Genomic DNA, 12,500 nt, shown 5'->3' on the forward strand with positions numbered 1-12,500 from the left:
AGTATGGATTTTTATTTGGCCTCTTTCGGGGCAGAAGAAAGAAAGTTTAAAAAAAAAGACATGTAATGGTAAGTATGACTTTTTTAAAAATGTTCAGGTATTTAGTTTATTGATCCCCCCTCACTATTATTAGGGTGAGGGGGTGGGTAGGGTTTTATTTTTGGGGGGGAGTGACCAGGTTCCTGGGAACCCCTAGTCACTGGGGGGGTGACTATAGGCTTTGGGACCCCTAGTCACTTTGGTTGGGTTATTTTTACATGTAGGTTCCCCCCTTTTTGTCACTTAGGGCCCCCACCCACCGCTCATGGGTGGGAGCCCGGGGGGGAGGGGGCTGACAGTAGGTCCCCTCTCCTTTTGTCATTTAGGGCCCCCACCTGGGGCCAAGGGGGACACTAGGTCTCTAATTTAGTTTAATAGCGCCCATTCGCAGAGCACGGGTTGGACACTATGTCACCACTGTTAATTATTTTTTTAGGTTCCCCACTATTACATTCGGGGGGTCTTTTTTTTTTTTTAACAGTGAGCATCCATACTGTTTAGTAGACATGCCCCTACTCACAGCATATCGACTAGGGTCAGGAGGTAAAATCTCAGTTAATTACTAATACTAATTAATTTTTACTTAGTATTGGTAAAATTGGCCAAAAGAGCAACTTTTAGCTTTTTGGTAGATAGCTCCCTAATCCTTGTGGGAATTAGGAGGCTCACTACTAAGCGCCTGCAAGATGCAGCCGTGGCACTGTTTGGATTAGAATTTCATTCCCCAAATAAAATTCTGAACTGAAATAAATGACTGAATTTCGACCTAACTCAAATGGACAATCTGTTCACATTCTATTAGGACAACATTCGGTGAATTCACAGCCTCCCTAGTCTAAATGACCAGACGTTTGAACAGCAAATGAAGCAATATGACAACACTGAGGGTGAGTGTTATGGAAAAACTTTCTTTGACCACAGGAAGTAGACTTGACTTAAGCTCCTACTTTGGTTAAAGAAGGTAAAGTGTAGGAAAAAGAGAGTTGCTACTTTGTCTTATGTTTTAAAGAAAATTAGATCAGAAATTAAGAAAAGAAGAATAGATTCCTTAGACAGAAAGAGAAGCGGAATCAATAGGAGAAATATAAGTTCGGCATGACATGTCGTTTTAAGTGAAACAGAAACCGCTGTTTAGGAAGAATAAAACTGGGTGAGGCACAGCCAAACACTGCTAACAAGGTGAGGACCATTAAATGTCAAAAGTCATACACCAAGACTAAGCACAACAAAAAAACAGAAGGTAGTTATACTGCATCAGGAAGTTTCTCCCAGGCAGAAATACCAAAGTAGACATGGGTTTCCATGTCCACCCACTTTTGAAAACCACAAAAACTTTGAGGACGCTAGATGCAGTGTTCGGCTAAGGCAACTTGCAGCAGATGACACATCGCCATTACTTCTCTTTGAAGAGGAAGATGTCTAGCTGTACCATCAGCACGGAATTGGCAGAAACCATTGTGACCCTGGTACACTCATCTACTGTCCGGAGAAGTCTGGTCATAAATGGTCTTTATGGAAGAGTTGTAATCTAAGAAACTATACCTATGAATAGGAAACAAGGCCACGTGACTCAACTATGCACGAAAACACAGGAACAGGGGTACAGAAGAATAGGCAGCAGCTACTCTGATGAGTCAAAATTTGAAATATTTCACTGTAATAAAAGGAGGTAAAGCGGTACAAGAATGTGTTTCTGCAAGTAACATTAAAGCATGGTGGAGGTTTCTTGAAAGTGTGGGGCTGAATTTCTGTAGATGGAGTTGGGAATTTGGTCAGAATTAATGATCTCCTCAATGTTAAGAAGAACAGACTAAAACTTATCCACTATGCCATACCATCAGGGAGGTATTTGATTGGTCCCTAATTTATTTAGCATCATGACAACAAGCCCAAACATACAGCCAAAGTCATTAAGAACTATTTTCCGTGTAAAGAAGAACAGAGCCCTGGAAGTGATGGTGTGGTGCCATTGATCTTGACATCATCAAGTCTGCCTGGGATTACACAAAGAACAGAGAAACACAGAAACAAAACGCTATTGATCCAAGTAGACATTTATTGAAGTCAAAAACAGATAATTATCGAGCACATAAGGGAAAACCTGGTAGAGCAGGCTTGTTTGTCTCATGCCACTAGGGCACTTCTAAACTGTAACAACTCTTTATCTATTTCTTAGGATTTAAGTAGTCCTGTGTGAATATTTACAATTTATGTCAAATTAAAGAAAAAAATAAAAGTATTCATCTTAGAATTGTAATTGTAATAGAAAAAACAAAAAAAAACATACATGCCGGGTTATTAGTTCATAGCAAAAGGGTTCAGTCATATGTAGAGGGAATGTTGTTTGGAAAACTGTGACACGTAGGTTGACCTAAATTCATGTGCTCCTGGCACAAACAGTGTCCAATTTTTTTTTTCATTAGGAAAAACACAGGAAACTCACACAATGTGAATTGTTTTCTTCTTAGATAACTTGCATATATAAATACATGTCTATTTGCTAGTACCCGTGATGTAACTCCCCAGGGTGCCGCCGTGTCTTATCTCGTCTTTAGCAAAAACTCCTATACACTGTTTGGGATCTTATGTTTAATGTTAAACTGCACTGGATAATCTTACATTTTTTAAAACTATACACAATTTCAATTAATCATGCTGTTATTAGATACCATTAAAGCAACACTCTAAACACATAGCTTCCAACATTTCATTTTGACTCATATCGCGTTTGCATTCTGGATGACTCCCCAAATGAATTCTCACATTATTGCTACATAATTACATCTTATAACTCCACTCACAAATTTCTTAATGGAGTTATCTATAGGCTTATATCAGGGGTGGAATTGCTGCTAGGTCCTGAGCAAAGAAAAGTTTAAAACAACTCAAATCTCATCAAGACTGACTGAGTCACTTCCTGGTTTGGCAAGAGCTCACTGCACAAGCTGCAAATCCTGGGGCTTTCAGCAAATGCAAGAACATTCAATTTTATTTTTTTAAATTATTATTATTATTTTTTTTTAAATTCTTTATTTTATGCGTGCAGTGTTAAATTACAAGCTTTGTTATTGACTTTATGATTTATGACACAAGTTGTAATGACAATGTAAAAACAAATAAGGTCAAGATGTGCTGCACATTTTTTTTTTGTAAGAGAACAAGCTTAGTTATAGTAAGGCATTACATTAGCATAGAGGTCATAAAAGCATGCAAATTGCCAGTAGATTAAACTAGAAGGAGGTATAGTAATCAATCATGCTTAGTGAACGAGAATATTATAGAGTCTTAAACTTATGAGGGTTGCCAACTAAGTTTGCTTGGTCGTCCTATAAGGCTTCAAGTCTTTGTGGCCACTGGGACCCCCCAGCACTTTTGGGAAATTGACATTATCTATGGTGCATGAACGTGAGTTCGACCTGAATGGCAAATGGCGTCCATTAGTCCCTGATGCTGTTCAGCATATGGACCCATCTGCAGTGAGGGAAGCGTGGTCAGCCTATTCCTCTGATCGGCAAGTGCAGGGTGTACATGGAAAGTTTACTTGGGCTCTGCGTCCTCATCGCGGTTCCGTGCCGGGGTGAGAGTTCTGTTGGTATGTGCGTAGAGTACCTCGGGGGCATGATGCCGGTTCTGTACGTCGGTGGAAGTGTCTTCCTCTCCCTGGCCTGCCGATTGGCCCGCTCTATGGGTCTACTGATTCGGATGTTCCTGGTGGTCAGGTTCTTTACTCCCCCATAGCGGGCAGAGGCTCGGAGCAGTGCAGAACGCCGTCTGCGTTTGTTTCTTCGCGCCTTTTGTTGCTTGGTCGTGGCTGTGCCGCGGGTGGCTCTCTGTTCCGGCAAATAGGGGGCCCTGTGAGGAGTCATTTGGGCGGATGGATTGCCCTGCTTGGGTTCCTTCTGTTCCAGTTTGGTGACTTGAGAGGTAGGTGGCTGTGGTCGCCTGTTGAGGCGATGCCAGAACTCCCAAGCCTCAAACCTGGCGTCAAACGATTCCCTCCACTGCCGGATCTCCAGGCTTGGTCTGCCATGCAGAGCATCCGCTGCTGCGGCCATCTTGTCGCTGCCGTGCGGTGTCAGGGCGTGGCTTTCGCTTAGATGTTTGGTGAGTCTGTGTTTCCAGTGGGGGCCGGGATAACCCCTGCCGGCCCAAGGAGGGCTCCAGGAGTGAAGCTCCACTCGTAGGGCATCGCCTCGGGAGATTGGTTGCCTCTCGCTGCGGCCTATGCCCGTCCAGGTAGGCCTCCAAGCCGAATATAGTGGCTGTTCAAGATTTGGGTCCAGTCCGGACCAGACAGCGTGCTCCTGGCTTATCTAATAGTCGGTTTGTGGCCCAGGCTGCCATTTAACAGAGGTCTTTGTCAGAAATAGCTTGGTTTTAGCTCGATTCAGCTGGAGCCCGATAGAAACACATCTAGTCCGCTCAGACACCAGGCCCGCCCCCCTAAATTATTATTTTAATTACACGTTTGCAGATATGTTATTTGTTTTTTTTATATAATCTACTGAGATTATGATGTTAGTAGTTTATCTGAACTATTGAAAATATAATTATATATGTTTTATTAGTTGTTCCTATTCAGAACTAGGATTGATTGCACCCATCCTCCTATGTTCTGCTTGTAGTTTGTACATTACGTTTTTCTGATAATGCATGTTATATAGCATCTCCATTCTGACGTTCATTGGCTGCCATGATCTCTCTGGTGTTCTACCTGTCTGTCTCCTTTGATGTGAAACATTAGATGTAACACCTAAATTGTACACTGAAACTATTTAGGAATGCCACAATAATACCAAACGAGCCATAACATTACAGTCAAACAAACACATGTAGACAAAATGGTGACAACAAGCCATTGCAAATCTTTTTGCCTTTGTCTACAACATTTTTTTATCTCTATTGATATACATTTACCAGGACACATGTCCTTCACTATTGAAGCCTATTGGTTCATGTTTCTTTTCCCACTCATCTTGAGTTTTCTTCCTTTTTTTTCTCCTGCTATTTTCTTCCCCTCGCCCACAAGATTACACCTGGTGCTCTAGTACCTTTTACAGACATTGAATCTGTTCTTACTGGGGCAGTATAGATGTAGAGTTCAATAACTTTCCCCTCTCTTATGTGGGATCAGTCCAATGTATAATTATGTTGTGCTAGTTTGTACATAGAAATATAATAAACATATGCGTTGAAACTTTTTGTTTATATCTTTAGGAGATGCAGGGCCTGACCCCAAATGAGGTTCATCCATAGCGATAGTGCCCCACCAGTTTTTGTTGCAATAAAATATATAAATAATTTAATACATTAAACTATATGATTCTTTTTTTCTGTTGGGATTTTTAACGATTCTACACTTGAGATGCCTGAATGTCTAGTTCCAATGTAAACTAGCTGACCTCAGCCATAAGAACTGTACCTTTTAATTGATGAGTTGATTAGCTTTCAAGAAAAAAACGGAAAAAAAGCCTTGTGTTCCAGTATCATATCCAAATGAAACATTAATATTTACCCACAGAATAATGATTAAGCCTAATTTTTTTATATATTTGGAATGGGACTGGCACAGTCTTCTAATCAAGCCTAAGCATGATTTGCGTAACTTACCTATATGGGAAGGAATTGTGATGTCCGCTATGTTGGGTTACAAGTAAGGAGTGTGACATATCTATGGCATGGAAAAATGGTAACAAATTTATAGATGCAATTATTATTTCAGTGGCATGTACATAGGAGGAGATAAAACCAAATGTTTCCATTTGGATTGATGTTGGTATGGAACACAAAGGGGTGGTCACTTATTTTCTCTATAGGTACACCTTATCTCCACCTCTTGGGCCAGGCTTGGTAATCCACAGGGTATATATCCGATGATACTGAGATGTGTATTGTACTTGCTTAGGGGCCAGAATATAATTCTGTGTGAGTCACTATCTCCCTTACCAGAGACCCCCTGGGCAGAAGTTTTACTTTGAAAACCTGAGTAAGTGACTAGGACTTCTGTTATTTTATCCCTTTTGTTTTTATCTGTTGTTAGTGTAAATTATTTGTTTATCATTTTTTTTATTTTATTTTTTGCCTTTGTCTGGTAAAGAATCACGTTACCTGAAGAGACTAATTCGTGTTTTGCAATTGTTTAAACATTGTGCTAAGTTGTATTTTGTGGGTTTTTATTATTAAGTTACCTGGGGGACCAAGGCACCCCATTTAGAAATTGTCTTGTGCATAATGACATCTTAGCGACTGAGTGGGCCAAAAATCTACTTCTCCCTTCCCATGAGTGAATGAAGGAGCTGTGGTAATCCATAAAAGTAGGCAGGGTAAAACAAATTATTTATGGAGTCAAGTCAACATCTCAGCTCTCCCTGATCTTTCAGTGGCTGAGCTATACTGTATACTTTTCTATCCTCATAGATTGTAAGCTTTGAACAGGACCTTCTTTGCCTCTAAATGTCCACTTTCTATAAACGCTGTAGTGCACGTTGGCACTATATAAATGCAAATAATAATACTTTGAAAAGGAGATGTGTGGCTAATGGGGCAGGGTTAAACTTTTTTTTTTTCTTTAGCAAAAAATATTTGAATATGGAAAAAAATGACTGCATTAATATGAAGCCAAAACTATCATTCGTATTATTGGTGCCCATGGTTTTCCTCAGAAATTACAATTATTATTGAATTGATTTTAAATATTTACAATGATTTCCGTAGCTGCATTAATGCAGGCCAATAAAATTTAAAAAATGTTTTACATTCCGAGTTATTTGTTAAACACAAGACCTATTCATGCTCATAAAGCATTTACTGCTATAAAATAAAGCAGTTTTTCATATATAAAAATATATAATTATCACATTTGTAATAATATATATTAATCACTTATGTAATATATTTACATATATACAGTAATTACCCTGAGATATTCACATCTGCGTTGAAAAAAATAAAAATAAATAATGTTTATTTATATTGTAGAGAAAAAGAACAAAATTCATGCCTTGTGACTTCCTCACTCAGTGGCTTTACAAGTAAGTAAACATGTCATGCTGGTTATAAAGCAACTGCAAATTACAGCACTTTCTATTCTTTGTAAAATAATTATTTTTATTACAGCCAGAATCCAAATAAGAAAGATCACCAGTTCACCGGTTTCTTTGAAATTCCTTTTGTCCAAGAATGGTTGAAAGATCAGTAAGTGCAAGCTCATCATACACAGAAATATATTTAAATCAGGAATCTTATGTAGGATGAAAGGGACTTTCCAGGCTGGAGATGACCCCTATTTTAAATGCACAATGTGTGCAGAATGTATTGAATACTTTGGAGCTCTTTGGTCGGGGTTCTGCCACCCACCAAAAACAGCTATGAATAGAAGTCCATCACAATGTAGAGTGCTAATGAAATTTTTTTTATTCTAGATCAAAAGTACAAAAATTAAGTACAACGTTTTCGCCATTAGGATTAAGGCCCAGGTCCGGACTGGCCATCGGGCATACCGGGCAAAGGCCCGGTGGGCCACGATGACCGTGGGGCCGAGGCCGGCAGGGGAGATCACAGGATCTCCCCTGCCAGCCCCTGCAGGGCCAGCGCTATCCGAGCGCCGGCCCCGCTGTGTGCCTTCATGGGCCGGTGGGGAGATCAAAGATCTCCCTCACCGGCCCAGAGGCAATTATAAGCGTCCGCCAGCTGGGGGGGGAGGGAGGAGAGGACCGGTGTTCTATCAAATTCCCCTACCTCGTGAAAATCCCCTACCCTCGTCACTTCCGGGGAGGGGAATCAGCTGGATCCTGTGCTGCACATGCGTGCTAGCACTCCTGCTACTCCTCCACAGCAAGGTCCTGGAAGGTAAGTAAAACTAGTTTTACACTTTCATTATAGTTAGTGCATTCACTAAGCTTAGGCACACGGGACATTTAGGGTTAAGTGACGATTCAAATTAGGGTTAGGTAAGTGATTCTAACCTCTCTCACACTCTATTCTTACCCTAACCCTTGGGGTAAGGGTAACAAAAAAGTGTGAGAAATCACTATTTAGTGATATTCCCCTAATGTGAAATATTAGTAAATATGTCCCTAATCCTAACCCTAATTTGAACCCTAACATTAACCCCAAATGTCCCATGTCCTAAGAATATCACTAAATTGTTAATTTTCACACTTTATTTTAACCCTTACCCCAAGGGTTAGGGTAAGAATAGAGTGTGAGTGAGGTTAGAATCACTTACCTAACCCTAATTTGAACCCTCACTTAACCCTAAATGTCCCATGTCCAAAGCTTAGTGAATGCACTAACTATAATGAAAGTGTAAAACTAGTTTTACTTACCTTCTTTACCTTCCAGGACCTGGCTGTGGAGGAGTAGCAGGAGTGCTAGCACGCATGTGCAGCACAGGATCCAGCTGATTCCCCTCACCTGAAGTGACGAGGGTAGGGGATTTTCACGAGGTAGGGGAATTTGATAGAACACCGGCGGAGCTCTAGCCAGCAGCTCCGCTGGGTCCTCTCGCGGGATTCTGAGCATTGCCGTGGTTACCGCGACAATGCTCAGATCTCGCGAGAGTGAACTCTAGCCTGCAGGCTAGTTCACTCTCACCACTAAGACCACCAGGGAAGGCAGCACGGCTCCCTCCTCAATGGATACCTGGCTCCCACCCCTCCCAGGCTAAAGGTAAGAAGGGGGGGATATTACTTTATTTTTATTATTATTAATAAAAAAATATATTGAAATTTAAATAAAAAATACATTCACACTCACACACACAGCCCCCTCACACACACAGCACCCCCAGACAAACATAGCACCCTCAGACACACACAGCACCCAGAAACACACAGCACCCCCAAACACACACAGCACCCAGAAACACACAGCACCCCCAAACACACACAGCACCCAGACACACACAGCCCCCTCACACACACAGCACCCCCAGACAAACATAGCACCCTCAGACACACACAGCACCCAGAAACACACAGCACCCCCAAACACACACAGCACCCAGAAACACACAGCACCCCCAAACACACACAGCACCCAGACACACACAGCACCTAGACACACACAGCACCCAGAAACACACAGCACCCAGAAACACACAGCACCCAGAAAGACACAGCACCCCAGAAAGACACAGCACCCCAGAAACACACAGCAACCCAGACACACACAGCGCACCCCCAGACACACAGCACCCAGACACACACAGCGCCCTCAGACACACAGCACACATCACCTTCAGACACACACAGCACCCTCACTTACACACAGCACCCTCGCTCACACACAGCATATATACAGCACACACACATATATAATATATATATATATATATATATATATTATATAAAATAACCCTCAGCGAGTTAACAGACAAAGAAAATTAGAAACCTAGAATGTGACGGCAGATAAAAACACCCTCACACACAGCACCCCTCTTACATACACACACATTGCGCCCCTCACACATACAATACGTCCAAATATATATATATATATACATACACTACAGCACCCCTCACACTGCACCACTACACACATTACGCTCCAGATACACGCTAGATCCCTTACCCTATATGCACTCTTAATCCTCTACACACACACACACACACAATCTCCTATACACACTCTGGGTCCTTTACACACTAGATCTCCTACACACACACACTGCACCACCTACACACACACACTACATTCCTTATCAGCAAACACATACACCCTCTCTACAACCCCTACACACACTACAGCCCGTATGCACACACTCGCTACATCCCGTATAACACTATGCCCCCTATACACACACTTTCTACAGTCCCTAGCCACACATATTACACCACAAACACAAATGAAATTGACCTATTTACACAATACCACACCACACTCTACATACACGCAATCCCACAAGCAGGCTCCAAACACATGCACCATACACTTTCCTGGCCCTTTTGTCCTCTGGTATCCCACTTGTGGAGACAGCAGAGACAATTTAAAAGTAAACACAGCTCAAGCATGTTGTAAATTTGCTTGCGCTGCGCAGAACAAATTCAGGGCCTTTTTCTAATGCCAGAGCTCTTCAGCGGGGCTCTGCGCATTGAACCAACATGCTCACTTTGAGAAGGGGTGTGCTTGTCATTAGTGATACCAAAACACACCGTCTCTGGCCCCGCCCCCTTCTTAGGGGGCTGCTCTGATTGAAAAATGCCCGGGCCTAATTTTTTTCCCAGTCCGGCCCTGTTAAGGCCTCACGCAGTGACGTACTAATAGGCGGGTGGGGGGTGCGCCCCGGGTGCCACTCGTTACAGGGGTGCCACCTACCCTCTTAGTGAGAGCCGTGGCCTGGCAGTAGGAGGAGGAATCTGGAGGCTGTCAACTGGCTCCGCCCTCACAGTGTTTTGAGCTGAAGTGCTCTGACACTCTGTGTGGGCAGAGCCGTGGTGGGAGAGTCTGGAGCCCGGATCAGCAGGGAGCAGCAAGCATAAGGAGGAGCAGGGTGAGACTGAGTGCTTGCTAATATTGGGCTTTTTTTTGTGCAGGGGTCTTGTAGGGGAGTTGGATGGACAGGGGTCTGTAGAAGGGTAAATAGTCTGAGTTGTACATCTTCCTAGCAACAGGAACAGCCAATCGGATTCCACTCTCCAGCATAATAGGCTCTGTCAAGTAATCTGTTTCCTCTTTATTTGCGATCCCGAACAAGGACAACCATCCAACCGAAAAGGGACTACGTACAAAGGGAATATCCATATCGGTATGAAGTAGGTTTAGGCTGTAAGAGAGGAAAAATATGGTAATATCCTAGTATAAAACTGGAGGTGCGCATAAATCATAGATTGTCATAAATAGAACTTTAATTAGCTTAAGCCAATGTGGTTAAATTTGAGTACTGACAAGGGTAACAGGAAGAAAAAACTCCATGTTCAAACAGAACTTACCGTGAAATCAACATACCCATATTCCATCCTACTTCGGGATGGGAAGGAGGGATAATTCTCGCCTCCGTGTCGTTAATAAAATCATGACTTTGTTATGGTACTTTTTGAAAGTAAACCAAAATGTTCAAATGTCTATCTGTTCCTGTCCAAATCAATAAAATTAAATTGCGTATATACGCTGAAGTAATTAAGTCTGACACACAAGGTTCAGGTTAAAATAACTTCGGGAAAGTTTATTGGCAAGTGAAGAAAAAGCGGGCGCGCAGGCCCTTTTAAGAGGCATTTTGCGTCATCATTGATTATTAGAATATTAGCAAATAAACACCATCAATTGGATTAATTGTTAAGTGTCGGTGTTAGTGTCTTACCTATTGGTTCAAAAATAAAAAAGGTTAGTCCCGTGCCCACCCATCAGAGGTGGGATTATTCTGGACACGGGTGGGGATAAGGGGGTCCTAAGCGTCATTTTACACGGTCAATGATATCAGGCTTCATGTCCAGGTGCAAGGTCTCTTATGAATAGAACATTTCATTACTACTGTGTTCTGTGGCCTTCAAACTATACTATCTTACAAATTCTAAGGAGTAGCCAGCAAGTCTTAAGGAGTAACCAGCACCTCCTGGTATTTGTCCTTGTAGGAAAACACAGTCTTTGTCTACTGTACTAATTGGGTTGGGAAGTTCAGTCACGTAATGTAGTTTTAAAATGAACAAGTTAAGTCATGAGGACAAAATGGAGGATTGAAAGAGTCAGGTTAGGGGGACAAAATGGAGGAGGAAGTCACAGTATAAAGTTAAAATGGAGTTAGTACAATAATTCAATACAAGTACAATAGTAATTTTTAATAATTCCACATCAGTCCCCCCTATGAAATGTTAGATTCTAAGAGATAAAACTTTATTATGTTAGTATCAGAAGACGTGTTAACCCAAAGGCACAGAAACCCCGTGGCCGCTAGCTAGGTGTTGATGCAAAGTGCAAGTCTGTCCCTAGAGCTGACCCTAATAGGCTAACTCATCCATCAGTATGGCTCTCGAACACTTCACACCCATGGGTATCCCATGGCAGCTAACCCACCACTTCTCCGCACGGGGCCTTTACCATTCACTGACAGATGCTATCCCTAAGCTAGTCCCTTCCTAGAATTCCTGCACTTTATCAACAAAAGGGAATGTTTGCAGCGGCAGACAGGGTGAATTGATGTCTTGGAAGTCTTGGTCATCAACTTCGAGATGGGTGAAAGTGGGTGCCGTTTGGTCAACAGTCTTCATGAGGGATTTTCTCAGACATGGGAGGACACAACAAAAGAGAAGAGCAAGAATAAAAAGAAAAATTAGTATAGCCATACCAATCTGCATTAAAGCCTTTTGCCATCCTGTCATCCAACCAAACCATCTTTCCCAGGGATCTTTTATCCCAGAATTCCTTTTTAACTCTTCAGACAGGTCATTTAATTTTTCTATGGCTAATGTAACTTTACCATTAGGGCCTGTGTTTTCTGGGATATAGGTACAACATGTCATGGTGTC

General features: G+C 42.0%; 1 protein-coding gene across 1 annotated transcript in view; it reads left to right on the top strand.

Moving 5' to 3' along the window:
• The window catches only part of IQCK (IQ motif containing K), a 102,908-nt gene that overhangs the window by 35,742 nt on the left and 54,666 nt on the right, over positions 1–12,500 (top strand). The window contains exons 5-6 of the mRNA XM_063430338.1: positions 7,018–7,070; positions 7,156–7,233. Coding sequence (XP_063286408.1) covers positions 7,018–7,070; positions 7,156–7,233 — 131 coding nt within the window. The remainder of the gene's footprint in view (positions 1–7,017; positions 7,071–7,155; positions 7,234–12,500) is intronic.

The sequence above is a fragment of the Pelobates fuscus genome, chromosome 8 (assembly GCF_036172605.1).
Source record: "Pelobates fuscus isolate aPelFus1 chromosome 8, aPelFus1.pri, whole genome shotgun sequence".
NCBI lineage: Eukaryota > Metazoa > Chordata > Amphibia > Anura > Pelobatidae > Pelobates > Pelobates fuscus.